This window comes from Phascolarctos cinereus, unplaced genomic scaffold (genome assembly GCF_003287225.1).
Source record: "Phascolarctos cinereus isolate Bilbo 61053 unplaced genomic scaffold, phaCin_HiC Scaffold_4;HRSCAF=312, whole genome shotgun sequence".
In the NCBI taxonomy this organism is placed as follows: Eukaryota; Metazoa; Chordata; class Mammalia; order Diprotodontia; family Phascolarctidae; genus Phascolarctos; species Phascolarctos cinereus.
The window spans coordinates 501,823,714-501,846,035 of NW_027555847.1; the positions used below are offsets into that span (position 1 = coordinate 501,823,714).

Here is a 22,322-nt window from a genome sequence, read left to right on the forward strand (position 1 = left end):
GTTCTAAGTTCTCTGATTAAAGCTAGGTGGTTTGGTGGATAAAGCACTAGACTTGGGAGTCAAGAAAACATGGATTGAAATACTTCCTCAGAACCTTACTAGCTGTGTCAAACTGGGCAAGTTGCTTCAATTTTGTCTGCCTCAGTTTTCCTGATTTGTAAAATGGGGATATTAATAATATCTACTTTACAAGGTTGTTGGATCAAGGTTGAGGATCAAATGAGTTAACAAACGTAAAACATTTTGTCAACCTTAAAAGCACTATAAAAGTGCTAGCTGAAGCGTTTATTCCTTTGTGTGGCTTCAAGGCACCCTCGCTTCTTGAACACTGCACAAGAAGAGCTCAGGTTCCAGCAGATTCTACTTTCCAAGCTGGAAAGATTTCAAATATGTGTCCAGTAATGGATTTTGCCCTTGTCATCTAAGAACCAAACTGCCTTATCTCAGTGACATCCATCATCAGAAGCTGGCAACCAGGTGAAGAAATGTTTGAATTTGAAACCCCCTATTTAAAGCATGGATCAGCTACAACATGCATCGGTGAAGGGAGCATACACTGACAAAATCAGAGGTCTTCTGAGCTATGTTCCAAGTTCCAAGTAATCTGTGTTTTAAAATACTGATTGTACCTACAGCATGGGAAAATTCATTTGCCAGTAGGTACCAAATCTAGGTAAATGTTCACACTGGTTCAGCTGGTTTCATCAATTTCATTCAGGCAGTTAGGTGGCACAGTGGATAGAGTGCCAGGCCTGGACTTGGGAAGACCTGAGTTCAAATCCAGCCTCAGATACTTAATAGCTGTAAAATCCTGGGCAAGTCACTAAACCTCAGTTCGCACCATTTCCTCATCTGTAAAAAGGAAATGATAATAACACCTACCTCACAGGGTTGTTGTGAGGTTCAAATGAGATAATATTTGTAAAGTGCTTAATGCAATGTCTAGGAAGTAGTAGGTGTTTAATAAATGTTTATTTCCTTCCTCTTTTCCCTTCCCCAGATGTATGCAACAAGATGATCTGCAGAATTTAAACACTTCAGTAAAGACCAGATGCTAACTCTGGAGCTGTGGAACTGCCCAGCAAAATTAAGGAACCACACCAAACAACACTTGATCACTGATGCAGATAATGGGGTCTAGTCATTGGAGACTAGAATTAAAATCTTATGGTTAAAACTAAAACGAAAGGGGAAAGGCCTAGCTTAAAAAGTTAATATGAATTACAAAATGCACTAGGGATCAGATTACTCTCAATAACTTGTCTTTTGCTCAGAAATCAGATGAGGTTTCGCATACAGAAAAAGTAGATGAGGGGGAAGAGCACTAAATCCGACTTGGGAAATTTGCCGTTGTCTACAGCATGAAAAACGATTCCGCGGGTCAAAATACTTTTTACATATTTGCTGTCTTTGGAGTCAACCCACATTATTTAAAATATAATGAATGCCCAGGTGCTAATTAGCAGAGAGGGCAAAAATGTCCATCTAAAGCTCAGAGTTGGAAAGGCCCTCAAAAGTCACCTAGGCCAACCTATACCTCAAGAGGAATCAGAAGAATAACTAGAATTTACATTTTAGGGTTCACAAAGCATTTTACAAATATTATCTCATTTTATTTTCATGATAACCTTAGCAGGCAGGTTATTATTATTGTTATTATTATTATTATCATTGTAAAGCTTAAAAATGTTCATTCACTGTCTTCCTTCAAGGTATCTAGTTTGTCTTCAATGTGTCTCTCAGCTCCTAATGAAGCTACTGGCATCGGCCACTGCTATTTCAGGGGCATTTCTTAATAAGAAGTTAAATGGAATGTGGCAGATGTAGTCTTAGCTGATATCCAGAATTCTTCTTATAATATGTGACATTTTCAAAAGAGAAAGGAGCTTTATTATACTATTCAGTTAGGGTTTTTTAATCAAAGTCCTAGGAATAGACCAGATGAGAAGAGATGCTAAAAGTCTGTCAAGTCTATAAAACAATTACTTCCCATCTCCCCTTATCTGACCTCATTACTTTCATTGCTCTGCTATGTGAGTTTTCCCTTCAAACTCCTCCGCTACAGCTCTTCTTTTCCCAACAAGTGCTCATCTTCTATGCAAAAAAAGAACCTCCTCAGACTACAGCCTCAGAAATTTGCCAATAGGTTGGGTAATTGACCTTTGCTGCAGGACACATGCTTGCAATAGGAATTGGACCAGAGTACAGCAGATAATGAATAAATAACAATAAATTTGGAACTCTATGGCTTATCAACAAGACAAATCATACTGCAAAAATTCATAGTTTTTAAATAATTTGTCCACACAGGGGAAAAGCCCAAATTGGGGGGTTGGGGAGGGGTGAAAAGCTGGATTTGTTCCATGCCTGGTACCAGACCACTTTATTTGCTCAGCACAGCTCACTCTTCCTCCATAAATGTAAAGGTACGTCTATCAGCACTTGGACCAAAAAGATTTCCTAAATAAATATACCTGCCTCAAGAACATATTATTTCACTGGAATGGATACTCTCTTTATCAGCACAAATTATAACCCCTCACATTATAGTTGATTATCTTCATGAATTATTATGGTTAAAAAATTCATCAGAGTGATAGCTGGTGGCACAGTGGATACAGTGCTGGGTCTGGAGTCAGGAAGACCTGAGTTCAAATGCAGCCTCAGACACTTACTAGCTGTGTGACTGGGCATGTCATTTAACTTCTGTTTGCCTCAATTTCCTCAAACGTGAAATGGGGATAATAATAGTATCTACTTTCTGGGGTTGGGTGAGGATCCAGTGATACAATATTTGTAAAAAGAATTTGGCACAGTGCCTGGCACACAGTAGGCACTCCATAAATGCTTATTCCCTTCCGATCTCCCTCATCACTTGGTGGCCCACCTCCAAGTGATGAGCCTCCCCAAGGTTAGGGAAGCCTATCCTCAGATGCCAAGCAAAAACTCTGCTGTTTGGCCCATACTCAAGAGGCCTTTCCAGGTTGTTAGAACCTACCAGAGTTTGTAATCTGTTGGCCTAGCCAAGAATGAATGAATGCATTAATGAAAAACATTTATTAAGATCTTTCTCTGTGTTAAGCTCCGGGGATAAAGCAATACAAAAGTAATACAGTTTGTAAACTTGAGAAGCTTACATTTTAATAAAGGAAGATAGATAGCACAAATGGGGAAGTGATGCCAAGGAAGGGTGTTTTGGTCAAGACAGTCATAGAAATGAGGGGTGGAGCAAGGTAGCATTGATCTGATTGCAGCTTTTAGGCTAAAAGGTGAAGGAAGGCGTATGTGTGTGGCAGGGGGCCAAGGGAGAGGAATGGCATGGAGGGAGGAAATGTACCTACTATAGCAGCAGCAAATGGCAAGAAGATAGTGGACAGTCTGAAGCATGGTCTGGTGGTTTAGACCAGCTAGATATAGGGTGGTACATGGGTTCTCATTGTGACTCATGATCAAGCCTACCAGGGGGCTCTGCTCTGTCGTAACATGGTCTCAGTTCATTCTGGGGGACCTGACCCCGACACTGAAGGGGAAGGCTCTCTCTCTCTCTCTCTCTCTCTCTCTCTCTCTCTCTCTCTCTCTCTCTCTCTCTCTCGGTGTGTGTGTGTCTCCCTCCCTCCATCTCTTCTGTGTGTGTGTGTGTGTGTGTGTGTGTGTGTGTGTCTTCCAAACTCTTGGGAAATCTACCCAATGCTGCCTCCCACAAATTGTTTTCCACATATAAGTATCATCTCATTTGACAAATATTTGTCCCCTTTTTCTTGAACAACTCAGAGAATCAGACTGCATGAAGATATTCCAAAAGTCATAAAATCCATCTTTCTGCCTTCAGGCAAGATTTTGATAAGAGAGTGCTTAAACAGAGATGCTTCTATGTATTCTGTTTTAAACATTTCAAGAAATTTCCAGAATTTCCCTAAGTAATTACTTAATATCCTCTGCCAGAATCTCCTTCCTTATGATAAAGTGATATAGTAGAGTAGTAATGAACTAGGAGCCAGAGGAGACATGAGTTCATGTCCTTCTTCTGACATTTCCTTGTTCTATGACCATTGGCAGATTGCTCAGTTTTTTTTAATCTGTAAAATAGGTATAAAAACACTTGTAACATTTACCTCACAGGGTTATTGTGAGGATCAAATGAGATACTATACACAATACACTTCATATACCTTCAAGTAGTATATAAATGTCAGTTGTTATTATTATCATAATTATTACTATTAACCTAATTCTATCATGCTTAAATTTCATCGCGTTTTTTCTTGGTATAACTTCAAAAGAAATGTAGAGAGGGAAAGGGGCTTCCTATCATCCTTGTTTCCAATCCTCACCTCTTTCTCTCTGTCTCTCTTTGTCTTTATCTTTCTCTCTCTCTCTCTCTCTCTCTCTCTCTCTCTCTCTCTCTCTCTCTCTCCTTCTCTCTCTCTCCCTATGTGTGTATGTGTATATATATATATATGTATATATATATATATGTATATATATATATGTATATTTATTATTAAAGCTAACATTTCCTTAATGCTTCAGTTTCATCACAAATTAGGTAGAGGGACTTCTATTATTCTTGTTTCTAATCCTTGCCTCTTCCTTCTCTCTCTCTATCTCTCTCTCTCTCTTTCTCCACATATACAAACACATACAACCATGTACATATGTTTCTATACAAACATAAGTGACATTTGAATGTCTTTATTAAGTCATATGGGCAGCTAGATGGAGCAGTGGATAGAACACCAGGCTTGGAATCAGGAAGACTCATTTTCATGAGTTCAAATCTGGCTTCAGACATTTACTAGCTGTGTGACCCTGGGCAAGTCACTTAACCCTACTTGCCTCAGTTTCCTTATCTGTAAAATGAGCTGGAAAAGGATATGGCACACCACTCCAGTATCTTTGCCAATAAAATTCTAAATGTGGTCACAAAGAGTAGGACATGACTGAAACAATTCAACATTTGAACATTAAGTCATATTCTCAGCATTTTCTTTTATTCCCTTCAAGAGTTAAATTTAGGGACTATGAACAGGAAAATCTCCGTACATCTTAGCTGCTGTGGAATTTTTTTAGGAACCAAAGACACAAACAACATAGAATTTTTTAATATTAATAAAATATTTAAGTAGAGTGATTTAGGTATGCAAAATTAAAACAGGACCAGAGACTGAAGAAAAGAGATAAGATAATGTCTTCTAAGACAAGACACAGCATTCAACAGAAAGGCTTTTACAGAAGAGACCAAGGATGTGGTTTAGGATATCCCTTATAGGCAGAAGGGAAACTGCTGAGGGAAGGACTGAAATGTGATCCAGTTTGTTTGGAACAGCCGCAAGAAAGGGTATAGGAAATGAATGGCTGCCAGAGGAGAGTGTGATGTGGGAAGATGAAAGCGTTGGTTGGCTGAGGGATGTGGGTGGGGCATGCATGTTGAGGAGGAGAGTTGAAAGAAGGTGAGAGGACAAAGGGGAAAGGTTCCAAGGTGTCACGAATATCTAAGTACCTAAAGGAATTAAAAGCAAATAGGATAAAAAGAGGGAGAAGGGAAAGAAGGCAATAAATAAAGTAAGTTTGTATGTGCCATAAACATATGAACCATGTGCAAAGTAACATACTGAAGAAAGGGGTAAAAGTAGGGATGTAGGTCTGAGAGGAAGACTCTAGCACTAGTTCATAACCCTCATAAAGAAAAAGGCTCTGCAGTCTAACGGGAAAGTGCCCTGGAACAGAGTGATACTGTAGGCTAGCCCTTGTTGCAGACAGGGGAATGCCATGGTATCCCTTGAGATGTTATATTTAGCCCAAAAGTTTTCAGAGCCTCTATGGTAAATTCATGGAATTTGGCCTTTCCAGTTACAAGCCTCCCACTAATGTTATTAATGCCACGCCTGCCATGGTTTGAAGCCAAATATGTCTAAAACTTGTCAAATTTCACTGGGGAAGAGGCAAAAAAATTATTTTTAAAGACTCCGTAAGGGATAAACTGTGCCATTTCTCTTTATTTTTAAAATTCAGCGTCCATTCCCAAGAAATGTTTTTGATTGTGTTGCTACAAAGTATTAATGAGCCGGGCTGGCAAGGTGCACAGGTAGATGTGGTTTCAAGAGGCATCTGAAAGGTCATAGGATCATAGATTTAGGGCTGGAACGTGTCCTAGAAGCTACCAAGTCCCACAATCTCCTTTCACAGATGAGGAAATTGAGGCCAAGAGAGGTCAAGCGATTTGTCCAAGGTCACACAAGTTTAAATAAAAGAGATAGATTTTGAATAAGGCGCTCTGTCTCCAAATCCAGTGCTCTGTCCAGTAGATCTCTCTCATCCCTAAACATCTTCTCTATAGATGTCCGAATTTCTGCCATTAGGGAACCATTCCTTTCCAGGGCTAGGGAACCTGCAGTCTTAAGGCCACGTGGATCCCTCTAGGTTCTCAAGTGCAGTCCTTTGAATGACTCCAAACTCAGTGATGAAGGCTGAAGATTCCCCACCCCTGGAACTGTTAAGTAATAAATTCTGCCTAAAGGCCTAGAAGTGGCCATAACAAACTCACACTGAAATACTCCTTTCAGGCTTAAAATGTACTTTCTTCACAATAAACTTATGAATTAGGCTCAGAGCTCTACAACTGAAAAATGTCTTAGAGAGATCAGCTATTCAAAGTCTCCCATTCTACATATCTAATCTAATCAAATCCAAGAAGCATTAATTAAACATCTATTATGTTCATGGCATTACCCTTAGTTTTAGAAACACAAAGGCAATCCCTGTATTCAAGAAGCTTACATTCTACTAGAGTTCATCAGTTCATTTTCTCTTATTAAGAGTCAACATGGGGCAGTATGAGAGCATTGGATATCAAGAAGGGGAGGAAGGGCTGAAAATGGATAAAGGGCATAGAAAAGGGAGATAAGAGAGCTCAAACCTAAATTCTCCTACCCACCATTCTGCCAAGAGTTGGCTCTGTTCATAAGTATGAGTCTCTTATTTAATAATAATAATAACAGCTAACATTTAAATAGCTCTTTAAGGTTCACAAAGCCTACATATATTACCAATCAGTCCATCAGCAAGTATGTATTAGTGTAAATGGGAATTAATTTCAGAGAGAAGTCATCAGCAATAGGGGGAAGGAACCAGGAAGAGATTCTTGCAGAACTAATGGAGACAAGAAGGGAGAGCATTCCAGGCATGGGACAGATATCAAAAAGGAACAAAGTTTAGAAGATGGAGGGTTCTATGTGAAGAATGAACAAGTAGGCCAGTGTCACATAAAGGGGAATAAAGTTTAAGAAGACTGGAAAGGTGGGAAGAGGCCAAAGTGTGAAGAGCTTTAAAAGCTAAACAGAAGATTTAATCTTTGATGCCTGCTCTATGAGTAATAAACGTACTTTCATTTTAAAGCTTTTCCTTTCCTACTCCTTCCATTCTGGGGCTCAAACTGAGGTCTCCTAATGATACTCCTGTACTCACTACCTTTTTCAGTACTGGTTGTATTTTCACTCACATCCCCTGGTTTACTGGTCATAGGGTGGAGTGAGGTGACAGGGGAGGGGGTGAAATACTCCCTGCTTCCCATTGCCACTTCCAGAATCTCCCTCTACCACAATTACTCAGTAACTTCTACTCTTTTTTTTGTGTGGGAGAGACAATTGGGGTTAAACGACTTGCCCACTAATAAGTATTTGAGGCCAGATTTGAACTCAGGGAATGTATCTGAATCCACCAAATCACACACCACAGATGCTCTTAAATGAGGATTCTTTTTTTTCTCCTTTTCTTATCTTACCTCTTCTCCTACACACACACTCCATCACAGTGCCTCCCTCTTGACTGCCTCTGTTTCTTTACTTGGGTCTCTGCTTCTCTCCCTCTCCTTCCTTCTTCCTCTTCTGTCTATCCTCTTCACTCCCTCTCTTCTCTCCCTTCCCTTCTTTCTCATTCCTTTCCCTTTCTATTCTCCTCCTCTTTTTTCCCTCTCCTCTTCTTCTCTCCTTCCTTCTCTCTCTCCTATCCTTCTTCTTCTCCCTCTCCCTTTCTATCCCCTTCTTCTCTTCTTTCCTCTCTTCCTCCCATCCCCCACCTCTCCCTCCTTCATCCTCCCCTTCTCACTCCTCCTCTCCCTACCTTTTGCCTTTCCCCCTCTCTCCTTCACTGTATATAACAATGCCTTGGCCAATAGCAATCACCTTTGTCCATCCGACCCAGGTGGGCCCCTTCTCCAAAGCCCTAACCCAGTAATCTAGCTTTTTTGGTTTTGTTTTTTAATAAGGATTCTTAACTGAAGCAACTGGTGGTATAGTAGATAGAGCGCTGGGCCTGGAGTCAGGTAGACATGGATTGAAATCTGACCTCAAACACTTACTAGCTGTGTGACCCTGGGCAAGTCACTTAACTCTGCCTCAGTTTCTTCAACTATAAAATTGGGGATAATAATAACACCTACATTGCAGGGCTATTATAACAATAATCAGATGAGATATCATTTATTTTTTAAATCACTTAGCATAGTGCGTGGCACATAGTAGGCACTATATAAATGATTATTCCCTTCCCTTCCCTCCCACTTCCATTTACGTCATAGACCACTTTGACCATCTGGTGAATCCTATGAATCCCTTCTCAAAATATTTTAAATACATACAGTAAAATGCATAGCATTACAAAGGAAACCAATTCCATTGAAATAAATATACAATTTTTCCCTTCCAAATTCATAGACCCCCTGAAAGCTATCCACAGACCCCCTGTATCAATGAACCCCAAGCTAAGGACGTCTACTCTAACCAGACTCAATCCAGTATTTCTTAAAGCATCATTTTTTTTTCATTAAAACTTACTAAAGGTAGATGTCTGAACTTAGTTTTACTAGGCACAAATTGGAGACAACCATCTCCCTTGAATCATTCAAAGCCAATGAACAGGCAGTCTCCATAAATATGTGTGTCATGCTTAATGTCCCAATAGTAAGCAAATTAGTGGATTATTCCTACGCTGGCACATTGCTGTTTAATTTTCCTAATTAGAAGTTTCCAACACATCAAAGGAGTATTAAAACAAAACAGAACAATTAGCTTTCAGGGCAAAAGCATAAACACAAATCCATCTGATCTTATGCCAAGTTCAATAAATGGCATTTTGAATAGGTTACTAAACCCTAGTGAATATAGTAGCCCTTGGTTAAATAAACAGAACACAAATCCAATCTCCCAGGTTAGTTGAACCATTAGCTGATGAGATAGATAAACTAATTGTTGTTAGAAAGAGTAAAGAAAGCCTCTCAGACCACCAAGGAGCTACCAAAATTTTCCCCAAAATACAAATTCAATTAGCTGGTATTCAGTACAGCCAATGGACCACATTAATTTAAACCAACAGGAAGTTTACAAGAAACCCTATAAGACTTTATGACAGGCAAAAGAGCTTTAAAGACATTCAGTGTGTAGAGCAGCCCTCCCTTTCAGATTCACCTCATTTAATTTTTCTTTTGTGGGATACTCCATTAATTCATGGTATAATTTTCACTAGACTAGCCAACAAGGAGATTAGTTTCAGCTTGAACAAGGATCACGGAACTGAGAGAACCATGTCAAAATCAGAAATCTGATCCGTTGGAACTCCCAGATTTGGGGGACAGGGCAAATTGTGAGACTAAGTTTCATGAGATGATTTGGGAGTGTTTTTGAATGTAGGACACAAGGCTATTCCTCACTGGTGTCAGTCAAGGCCAGGGTCCATAAGGCCAGTGTTCTCAAGGAAAAGAATGTTTATTGCAGACCTCAATAACAAAAAAATACCTTTACCAATTAAAGAGTATAGTTTATAACTAGTCAGATTTAGTAAAGAATGGTGAAATGAATAGCGATGATAATGATCAAGAATATTCCCTACCAAAAACAGAGTCATTGAATCATCTGAAGAAATGCATAAAAGGGAAGGAAGTTCAAAGGGAAACACAAAGAGGGAAGCTTTGAAATAACATGTTGAATTTATTATGAACTTTAAAAAAAAAACCAAACAGTACATAGCAGCAATTTCCAGTTTTACATACAATTTTCTTCTATTCTTCATATATAAAGATGTTCTCTCTTTTGTGTTTATATAATTCAGAATAAAAATTTTTATTATAATATCTTTAAAAAAGAATACTCTCTACCTCCTGATAGAGAGGTGATGGATTTGTAGACTTGTGGTACAGAATTAGACTAGCTTTTCAAACATAGACAATGTCTGCATTTGTTTTGCTTAATTATGTTTGTTACAAGGCTTTTATTGGGGGGGTGGAATTATTTCTAATGGAAGGAGAATTGGGTAGAAAGAAGGCAAGTAGTAACAATGATACCCAAAAAAAGTAGAAAAGAAAGAAAAAGGAATCATTGAAATTTTTTTAACTGAAAAAAGCAGATAGAAATTCAGAAGGAGACACAGAGCTTTGTACTTTTCAAAAATGGGAAACTGTTAGTAATGAAGAGTCATGGTTCAGTTCATATGTAATGCTATTTAAGCATCAGGAAACAGCTAGGTGGTATAGTGGTGGCTAAGATGCGCGTCTAGAAGACATGAATTTAAATCTTGTCTCAAAAATTTAGTATCTGTGTGACCCTGAGCAAGTTAATTATCCGTTTCCTCATCTGTAAAATGGACACAATAATAGCATCACCCTTTGGGTTGTTATGCAGATAATATGAGATAATATTTGTAAAGTACTTTACTAATCTTAAAATGACTTATAAATGCTAATCATTATTATGTTCTTTGTTAATAGAAGTGTTCATGTTTGTTGGTGTTTTGTCAAGTTCAGAATAACCAAAAATTACAATCATTTTTAAAAAAATAAATAGTGAAAAGTTATTAAAAAAAAAAGTAAAGTGTCAACAATACTAGCCATAAAATCAATGATTCGATTTTTGGTTATGTCAAGTGAATAAGTAACTCACCTGTCCCAGATCTAAGGTAACATTGACTTTGTTGTACTGTAGGCCCAAAGACAGAGGAGGGCTTTGCCACCAACGTTCAGTCCCATCAATCGCATTGGTTATTGGGTGAGCTTTATTGGGATCCCCAGAGTTACAGTAGTCACAATACTGGCCCTGAAAAAAAAAACACAAAGTTTTATTTTTTAACTTTACTTTTTGCATAGTAACAGAAGCAGTAAGGAAAAAAATGGAAAGCAGAGAGCTTTCTAGGGCTTAGCATTATATGACATATCATAATATACACTGAAAAAGCAAGATTATAGATGACTAGAGCTGGAAAAGAACTTTAATATTATCAAGTCTAATACTCATTTTTGTTGTTGTTCTGTTGTTTTTCAGTCATATCCAACTCTTCATGACCCCATTTGGAGTTTTCTTGGCAAAGATGCTGGAGTGATTTGCCATTTCCTTCTCCAGCTCATCTTACAGGTGAGGAAACTAAGGCAGACAGGGTTAAGTGACTTGCCCAGGATCACACAGCCATTAAGTGTCTGGGGCCAGATTTGAACTCAGGAAGATGAGTCATCCTGACTCCAGGCCAAGTGTTCTAACCACTATGTCACCTAGTTGCCCCAGTACTCACTTTACAGATGAAGAAATAGAGAAATAAAGTCAGAGCTGGAGCTCAAACTCAAGGGTCTTGAATGCAAGTCCAGTGCTCATGTCACCACACTGATTATTTACACTTCATTGAAGTTTATGAAATATCACTTTCAGTTAAGCAATCAACAAGTGGTTATTATGTGACAGGCACTTTCCTAGCCACTGGGGACACAGAACCCAAAGTGAAATATTGCCTGCCTTCAGGAAGCTTACATTCTAATGGGGAAGATAAAATGCACACATACAAGTTTATACACAAAATATGTAAAATGAATATAAAGTCATTTGAAAGGTGCAAGTTTACCAGCTAGCAGGTGGGAGAAGGGGATCTGGAAAGGCTTCCCCTTTACACAGAAGATGGTGCTTGAGCTAAATTGTAAAGGAAACTGGAGATTCTAAGAGGTAGAAGTAAGGAGGGATGGGGACAGCCAATCCAAAGGCATGAAGAGAAATGAAGAACAACACATAAGCCAGATTGCATAATGCAAGGAGAAGAGCAATGTTCTACTAGAAGGCTAGAAGGGTAGGAAGGGGAGAGGTTGTGAAGACCTTCAAATGTCAAACAGTGGAGTTTACACTCTTGATACCAGAGGGGATAGAGAGCCGGTGCAGTTTACCAAGCAGGGTAGGGTGACATGATCAGATGTGCACTTCAGGAAAATCACTTTGGCAGCTATATGGAAGAGAGATTGGAAAGAGGAGAGGCTTGAGGCAGAGAGATCCAATAGGAGCCTACTGCAGTATTCTAGGTGAGAGGGGATGAGGGCCTGAAATATAGTGAGTAGAGAAAAAGGGGACACATGTGAGAGATGGCGTAGAGACAGAAATGATGTGATGGAGCACCTAATTGGATTGTGGGGTGAGTGACAGTGAGAAGCTAAGGATGACATTGAGGTAGTAAATCTGGGTGACTGAAAAATGGTGGTCCTGCAGATAATAATAGGGAAATCGGAGTCAGTCAACAAACACTTATTAAGTACCTACTATGTTTCAGGCACAGGGCAGCTAGGCAGCACAGTAAATGGAGTGCCAGGCCTAGAGTCAGGAGGGCTCATCTTCCCGAGTCCAAATCTGGCTTCAGACACTTATTAGTTGTGTGACCTGGGCAAGTCACTTAGCCCTGTTTGCCTCAGTTTCCTCATCTGTAAAATAAGCTGGAAAAGGAAATGGCAAACCATTCCAGAAACTTTGCCAAGAAAACTCCAAAGGGGTCACAAAGAGTCAAACATGACTGAAAATGACTGAACAACAACAACAAATGTTTCAGGCACTGATAAGTGCTAGAGATATAAAGAAAGGCATGACAGTCCCTGCCCTCAAGGAGCTCACAATCTAGTGAGGGTTGGAGGAGAGACCCATAAAAAGCAGCTGAAGAGGGTGGGGGAGGACCTAGGATGTGAGCGTGATGAACTCCTGCAGCTGGGAGCAAAAATAATCTGAGGAGATATGAATTTCAGATTTGCTTTCATCTTGCAGAATGAGTTTTTGGAGATCATGAAGTCCAGGAAAGTATATGGGAGAGAAATGAGGAGATGAATTCTCTGCTTGCCCTCCTTAACTGGTACAGGACTAGGGGGTGTCCAATGTTCAACCACCACCCACTCCAATCAGAGGGAGGTAGAGGTTGGGGAGAAAGGTGTGTCAAAGAAAGACATTGAGTTCTGCTTTGGATATGTGCTTACAGAACATCTAGTTAATAAATGGCCCCTGGAGAGCTGGTGATGGGAAACTGGAATTTGGGAGAGAGACAAGGATGTATATCTAATTTTGAAAGTCATCTGAATAAAAATGTCCACTGAGGTAACAAAAGAAAAGAGTGTAGAGGAAAAAAAGTAAAGGATCTAAAAGAGTGGGCGTGACATGGATGAGAAATCAGCAAAAAATGCTTAAAGGATTCAGGTTACCTTTGAGCACTTCAGTCTTATGTAATGTTTTTTTGCCATGTCTATATAAATTTTGAAAGACATGCAGAGTTCTAAGAAATTACTATTATACTTGGGGGCACAGAAATGTTTTAATATGTGACAATAGTTTGTCTTATTACATTGATTCTGGCTTTGATTAGAGCCCAATTCTTTGCTTCTGTTGCTTAACTAAATAGAACTTTTCAACTAAGTACAAACTGTTACTCTTCTTCAAAGCCAAACATGAGTCTTTGTTTAACTCTTTAGTAGCATCTGAATTGGGCTTTAAGACACGGCTATTCCTCAGTGGATACAGCACTGGGCCTGGAGTCATGAAGACCTGAGCTCAAATGCGACCTCAGATACTCACTGGCTGTGTGATTCTGGGCAAGTCATTTAATCCTGTTTGCCTCAGTTTCCTCATCTGTCAAGTTAGCTGGAGAAGGAAATGGCAAAGCACTCCAGGATCTCTGCCAAGAAAATCCTCTGTGGGGTCATGAAGAGTCAGGCATGACTGATAGATTTCAGATATAAGGCATTCATTCATATCTGACTCCATGGGGCCATGCTTGTTTCCCCTGGCCATTTGTCTCCCTCTGTCATGTTGCTATCTCATCCTCCAAACCAGATCTCCAGAGACCATGCTCAGGAGGTGCTAAGCCACTGAACTCATAATTCTCTAGGACTGGGCTCCCTCACTGCAGTCATTATCCAGTCTACAGCGGCTCACATCTTACCAGCCCACAGCCCAATTCCAGTTTTCCAAATCTCAATCTGAGAGCTGTAATAAAACTAATGCTGCCATTACCTCTCAAAAAAATGGGACAATTGAATGCCATGTTGTTCCAATCATCATCCCTGTGATTTTCTGAATCTTAGAATTTCAGATTTGGAAAGAATCTCATCAACCATCTAATCTCAGACCAAAAGTCCCTCAGACCTGTCCCTGGCCATCACTTCCCTATGTTGTTCTCTCCCTTTTCAGAATGTAAGCTCCTTAGGGGCAGGCACTGCCTCACTCACTCACTGTCTATCCTCAGTGCTTAGCCTTCTCACTGGGCACATAGCAAGGCTTAATGAATGCTTTCTCATCCACTCATTCCTGTACCAAAACGTTATTCTCTTGGGATATTATTACCAAATATGACATGATCAACATTTTTGTCTATGGTCTCTCCAGCAATTTGTTGGGGTGGAAAATTTCCTGTTGAACAGCCCTTTTGGTACTGGTTTTCACCTTGCTAGCAACTTCATAGACTCAAAGTTAAAAGTAATCTCAGAGGCCAACCAGTCAAGCCAGTAAATAATAATAATAGCATTCATAAAGCACCTCCTATGTGCCACTCATACAAATACTACAAATATTGTTTACAAATATTGTCTCATTTGAGCCTCACAACAACAGTGAGAGATAGGTGTAATTTTGACCCCCATTTTTCAGTTGAGGAAACTGAGGTTAAGTGACTTGCCCCAAATCACACAGGTGATAAGTATCTGAGGCTACATTTTAATTCAGGTCTTTTGGGGGGGGGCAATTGGAGTTAAGTGACTTGCCCAGGGTCACACAGCTAGTAAATATCAAGTGTTTGGTCTGAGGCTAGATTTGAACTTGGGTACTCCTGACTTCAGAGCCGGTGCTCTACCCACTGCACCACCTAGCTGCCCCCTGAACTCAAGCCTTTCTGATTACAGACCCAGTGCTCCATCTACTCTGCACCACCTAGCTGCCCCTGTGGTTGTTGTTCAGTTATTTCAGTCATGTCCAACTCTTCATGATCCCATTCGGGGTCTTCTTGTTAAAGATACTGGAGTTTGACATTTGCTTCTCCAGCTCATTTTACAGATGAGGAAACTGAGGCAAACAGGGACTTGCCTAGGGTCACAATAGCTAGTAAATGTCTGAGGCTGGATTTGAACTCATGAAGATGAGTCTTCCTAATTCCAAGCCCAGTGCACTATCTACCTAGCTGCCCCTACGTAAATAGAAATTCCTCTAGCTTGTCCCAAACAAATAGTTATCCATACCCATCTTGAAGACTTCCATTGAAAAGGATGACAGGATCATAGACCTGTGCTGGAAGGGACCTTAGGACACTACCTTGTCCAGCCCCCTCATTTCCTAGATGAGCAACAGAGGTGTAGAAAGATTAAAGATCACAGAGCTATTAATTGAGACAGAAGTTACTACCTCCCACAGCAGCCAATTCCACTTCTTTGACAGCTTACAGGCTCTTCTGAGTTTCAAAGACTGATTACATAAAGGTCTAGTGGTCCAAAGGAGTGATTTTAAGCTAGAATGTGACCAGTAGCTCTTGCCCATTTCATAATACATTTTTGTGGGACTTGATTCTCATTCTGTCTTTAGACATTTATCTACCTCAGACACAAAAATTAGGGACACACTTCCATTAACTATTTCTCAAATTCCCCAAGAGCTATCAATGGCTTGGTATAAGACTGATGTTATTATTTTGTTGCTGTTCAGTCATTCAGTCACGTCCGACTCTTCCTGACCCCATGGACTTGTCCATGGGGTCTTCTTGGCAAAGATATTGGAGTGGTTTGCCATTTCTTTCTCTAGTGTTTCCCCATTTTACAGATGAGGAAGTGAGGCAAATAGGAGTTAAGTGACTTGCTCAGAGTAATGCAGCTAATAAGTATCTGAGCCTGGGTTTGAATTTGGATCTTCCTGATCCCAGCTCCAGTACTCTATCTATGGAGCCACGTAGCTGCCCCCTGATGTTGTAATAGAGTGCCTGATTCAACCCAATGGCACCTGAACATTGGCTGTTTTTTCTATTAGCTCTTTCCTGCTAATCACTGTATTTCTATTTAACAAAGGTGGAGACGTCCTTCACATTTGAAAGGTGCGTGGATTTACATCCAGCTGGAAACACTTCTATTCAAGAAATGTCAAAGTTGGCAGTCTTTCAGATATTAACATATTTCTCCACCTGTCTCAAACATTCACTATCAATATGAGTAATGAATATTATACTATGCAAATATGCGTTTCCTTTTTGTCATATTTATTCTACATAAGAAAAAACTATACAAGTTCATACTAGGCTTCTATGGCTAGCCAGGTAAACAGTTCTCCCTGAACAATTTCAAAATAGTTTAGAAGTAAAAACATTATTTTAGAGCCTGAAGCTGAGAGTTTCCAACCCCTTTTCTCTTGTTTGACTGTTGCTTCATAGTAATTGTCCCTGAATACAGTTATATATACTATTTTTGGACAGTACTTATGAGTCCTGGTGATTTTGTTAGTGTAGAATATTCCCAGTATGGGGACTCCAATTGTGTAATGAAAGTAAAACAAAACTTTTTAAATAGCACTTTATTTTTTTCCAATTACACGCAAAGACAATCTTTCATATTCTTTTTTTTTAAGATTTGAGTTCCAAATTTTCTCTCTCCCTTCTTTTCCTCTCTCCTACCTAAGATGGTAAGCTATTTGATATAGGTTATATATGTGCAATCATGTAAAATCTATTTCCATATTAGTCATGTTGTGAAAGAAGAAACAGTTTGCAAAAAAAATTACAGTTAAAACTTTTGAATATGTGTTAAGTGAATGTAAGATTCTTGAAAAAGACATTTTTTCTAAATCAACGTTATTTAACTTTTTATGGTCTCAAACACACACACACACACACACACACACACCACACACACACACACACACACACACACACACACACACTGCAGACACATCCAAATTTGCCTTGGCACGACTAGAGACCAAAAATAATAAAAAGGAGACAGTGACCATAATAACAGATACAAATTAGTATAAGGAGGTGGGGGGGGGCATGACAATGCAGAAAGCAGACTCTAGATGAGGGGAACTTTGAAAAGATCATATGCATGTGACTATGACAAGAAAGAAGGAGAAATAAAGGAGATGCAAGGCGAGCATATACAAAGCCAAACCAGGCAAAAAGGCATAAAAGGGTAAATACTCACAAGATCTATGATTTCATCAGGATAGGGAGCTCATATATTCCTAACTCTAAGCCCAGCCCTTGAACCACTCAGACATTCTGCTCCAGTAGTCAACATACTTAGCTAAACCTTAATAACATTAGCTCAAATTAGGAATTGCAAAGGGACTGCCCAACCCTGAGGGGATTCTTGAACTGGCTGGGGGGGGAGGGAAGGGCAGAGAGGGAGAGAGAGAGAGATGGAAGAGGAAAGAGAGAATGGGAGAGGGAATGAGGAAGAGGGAGAGAGAAATTGGGAGAGAGAGGAAGAGAATGGGAGAGAAAGGAAGATGGAGAGATAGAATGGGAGAGGAGAAAGAGAATGGGAGAGGGAGAGGAAAAGGGAGAGAAAGAAGGGAAGAAGGAGAGAAAAAGAGGAGAAATGTGAGTTGATAAGAAGGAGGAGGATGGAATAGAGGCTCTATGGGTGGGAAGGACCCAGACAAAAAAGGTCAGGAGATGGGACAAATTGACTCTAAGTGGAAAATCAGCTTTCAAAGAGACCTTCATATAATCCTTAAGGGTATATGACATAAGATACCACTTTAATTTTGAATTCTAAACTATCATATCTACCTAGGACCTTGTCTCAGTGGTTCCTGGCTCAGCTACTTGGTACTTGTGACCTTTGGTAAGTCCTTTGACCTTTCTGGTCCTCAGTTTCCTTATCTGTAAAATGAAGTGTTGGACTGACTAAAGGATCTCTAAGGTCCCTTCCAGCACTGAATCTATAATCCCATGATCCTATGATACTGCTCTGGCTTTCAACCACTCTCCCAATACTAGCTGCAAATACTCTCTCATCCCCCCACTCCCACCCCCAAACACACACACCCTGCATCACAACCACTTTTCTTTATTTTCTCCATGTATATCATTCTCCTGTACTGAACTTTGACCTAATAATAAGAAACTAGCCAACACAGAGAGAGTTTCTCTCTGTGCCAGGAAGACAGGAAAAATTTTCAAGCAAAGGTTCTATAAGAATAATTTATCAAAACTGCAGTCAGGAACTCTGATTTTCCTTGAACTGATTTAAGTGTGTTTTGGCAACAGCAAAGTGGTTTTGTTTTGTTTTTTTTTGCCCAAGCCAAATGAATCCTTCAGAAGATTATATAATCAATGCCAAAAACTACTCTAAACTGAAGAGCCTCAAACAATTTCTCATAAAATAAAAAGGAAAAAAATGAATTCCAAGAAACACTGTTATATGGAAACTTTGGACAATCACAGACTTTATTATTTTTTTTCTTTTTTAAAAAATTTTGGGTGGATAGGATCAAAAAAAAATTTTTTTAGTAAAAACATTTTTTTCCTCCTACCTTTTACATTTGCTCACTTGGACACAATGTCTCAGAAGAAATATTTAAAACAAAAGTCCAAATTCAGTCAGGTTCTGAGCCCAGAAGGCCACAAGCCAGCCCTGAAAGAAATCTAAAAGTAGATCTGGAAGTGAAACATCCCCTAGTTGCCTAACAGAAATGTTAGAAACTCAGGCTTCACTTCTCGTGACCTTCTCCTGAGATGTTAGGGGAATTTATATTTATGTGAAAACCCTGAGTGGCTGAGGATGACCTTCATAGAGAGGCCTAATGAGTGTGCAGCCTACTGGGATGCCAAGAGTAGAGAATGAGCACTGAAGAAATGTTTTATAAATTGCAAATGTCACTAAATTTTTTTAAAGAAAACTCAGGGAGCCAAATGACATGAAAAGAGTCCATGGACAGTTCAGGCTGGCAGATGACTTTATGCATTTCCAAAATGATCCACAGATGGGATGAAGGTCCAACTAATATGGCCCCCACTACCCAAGAAGATGCAATTTGTCCTCATCTCTCCCTCAATTATGAGCTTCCTCTGGTATCTGCAGGGCATGGGTTGTGCATGTAGGCAAGAGAGGAAAAGAATTTTGTTGTAGCCAGCATTAATTCACCCCATCCCACCTGCAGCAGTGAAAGACAGCTGTAGGCAAGAGGCAGGAGTAGAATAATAGAGGAAATAGCAGGTGGCCACCAATGCAGAGTGGGAGCTAGATGGCGCAGTGGATAGAGCATCGGGCTTAGAGTCAGACTCATCTTTGTGAGTTCAAATCCAGCCACAGACACTTACTAGCTGTGTGATCCTGGGCAAGTAACTTCATCCTATTTGCCTCAGTTTCCTCAACTGTAAAATGAACTGGAGAAGGAAACGGCAAACCACTCCAGTATCTCTGACAAGAAAACCGCAAATGGGGTCACAAAGAGTTGAACACGACTGAAAAATGACTCAGTAACAACAGATGTCCATAGCAAAAGAAGAGATGCCCTGGGCATGTTCTGTATCCTTAGGACTTTCTGAATATTGCTATTAGCCTATTGTTGTACAAATGCAATGGGGGCTAAAAGGGGAGAAATGATAGAACTTATATAAATGAAGGACTAGATTGCCCTAAAGAATAATCCAGAATTTGCCTTGTGGCAAATGGAGTCACCTAACTTTTTACAGGGTGCTGGAACACATGATCATTTTAATGACATTCACCTAAAGTAAAAAACACTCATTTGTGATACTTTCTGGCTAAAGCCCCACTATGCATTTTTTCCTAAGAAACTGAAGGCTTACCATACATACAAGCCACTGCAGTATAACACTGAAATAACCTTCTCCTTTCACCTTATTATTTAAGCCTGTGTGCTTCTATTCTGTGCATTGCTACATCAAATAACCCCATCTTACATTTGGCCCTGGTTTGAAGCAGAGAAGGCATGGAATGGTGATTATGTGATATGCCAAACACCTGCTCAAGGCCAGATGTGGGGAACGAGACCCAGGCTTAAGAGAATAAGTGCACAGTCTGGACCAAGTTCCATTGTCCTGATGACATGAAGTGAACTCCTGAGTGCATTCACATTTAACAAAAATCATCCCTCAAATATCCCATTACATATCACTATGTGCCTCCCTACCTCCCCGTAACAAAATAAGGATTAGCAAAGTTTCTGGGGTTTGTCTCAGATGTGCAAGGGCTAAAATGAGCACTCCTCATCATCTGAAGCTCTAAGAGGGTGATGAAGATTCCAGGGTTAATGCAATCTCAACACTGCACCCTTTCTTTGGAAAGGCTTTGTGTTTTGCAGAGACACTTTTTTTTGTATTTTGTATTACTGCATCTTGCACAGAGGCAGACTAGACACATGAGCTGAATATGGTATAATTTCATCAACTATCTTCACTATCTGCTCCTGGGCAAATAATTTACCCCCTTTGAGGCTCAGCATCATCATCTATAAAATATGGATAGCAACAATAGTAGGAATAATATGTCCTTTGTATGCACACTCAAGCATTCTTGATTAACCAATGAACTTAATAGGAAAGAAGAGTTTCTCCATTACAAGAAATGATTGCTAGCTTTTGATTTTAGATAAATAGTATGGATCATTGTAAGAGAGGATTTTTTATACTTAGGGAGTTTTTTTTTTTGGGGGGGGGCCTAGGCAATGAGGTTAAGTGACTTGCCCAGGTTCACACAGCTAGTGTTATGTGTCTGAGGCCGGATTTGAACCCAGATTCTCCTGAATCTAGGGCCAGTGATCTATCCACTGCACCACCTAGCTGCCCCCAATGTACTTGTGTTTTTTAAACTCATTTTTAACATCAGCAAGTGCTATATTTTGTCAGAGGACTTTTCTGGATCTATTGATATAACTGTGGATTTTTTTTTTGGTTTTGTTATTTATATGATTAAAAGGATAATTGTTTTCCTAATGTTGAACGAAATTGCATTCATGGCAAAAAAAAATTAAATTTGTTTACAAGGAATAATTTTTTAGACACAGTGATATAAAGGTAGCATGGCATAGTGCAGAGTCAGAACTGACTTGTCAGAACACAGTGCAAACAACTTGAGTTCTCCCCCTTCTGCCATATATTGGCTGTGTGACTCTAGGAAAATCACTTAAACTGCCAGTGCCCCAGGCGACTCTCAGGAAATATAAGTTATGGAATAGTTGCTCATCTATGCTGGTAAAAGTTTCTTCACTGGGAGTTTCTAACAAGTGTTTGTCTTCTCCCTTCTCCAAATGCTATTGTTTCTTTGGTAAACATTTGCATAAACATCCATAAATTAATTTTGCTCAATAGTTGTCTTTCTCTGCTTTATCTCACTTTGTTTTGACCCTTATTGGCCATATTTGTTTCATAGAAGGAATTTGGTACAGTGTTTTCTTTCTCTATTAATAGAGTAGTTAACATAATATTCAGATTAATTTCCATCTTAATATCTTATAGAATCCATTTGTAAATCCATCTGATCTAGGGTGGTTTTTTTTTCCTTTTTGATAGTTTACCTGTGGCTTACTCAATTTCTTCTTGTGAGATTGGATTTTTTGTCATCTCTATTTCCTAACTTGTTAATTTGAGTATTTTTAAAATATTCCAGTAGGAGAGTGAACATGGCACAGTGGACAGAAAGCAGGTCTTAGAGTCAGGAGGAGTTGGGTTTAAGCCCTGCCTCTGACGCAAACTAGCTGTGTTACCCTATACAAGTCACTTAACTTCTCAGTGCCCCAAGCAACTCTCTAAGACAAGAAGTGGCAGAGTAGTTGTTGATCTGTATTGATAGAGGAGTTTCCTTACTAGGAGTACCCTATACCAATGAAATAGCAACTTTAGGTTAAAAGGGAAAAAAAATTATTTGTATATATCACTAAAAACCCTACCATATGAGAGATATATATATACATACACAAACACACACATACACATATTTGCATATATATATAAATAACATATGTATGTATACACATATATGTCTGTGTATGGTAAATACTCATCCATTTTCTTTAAATTCTCAGTTTTACTGATGTGTGATAATATATAGG

At 39.4% G+C, this 22,322-nt stretch overlaps 1 protein-coding gene across 2 annotated transcripts in view; it reads right to left on the minus strand.

The window, feature by feature from the left end:
* Positions 1 to 22,322, minus strand: part of LAMA3 (laminin subunit alpha 3) — a 319,129-nt gene that overhangs the window by 282,399 nt on the left and 14,408 nt on the right. For both annotated transcript variants that reach the window (XM_078153463.1, XM_020968691.2), the window contains exon 2: positions 10,929 to 11,081. In XM_078153463.1, the coding sequence (XP_078009589.1) occupies positions 10,929 to 11,081 (153 nt within the window). The remainder of the gene's footprint in view (positions 1 to 10,928; positions 11,082 to 22,322) is intronic.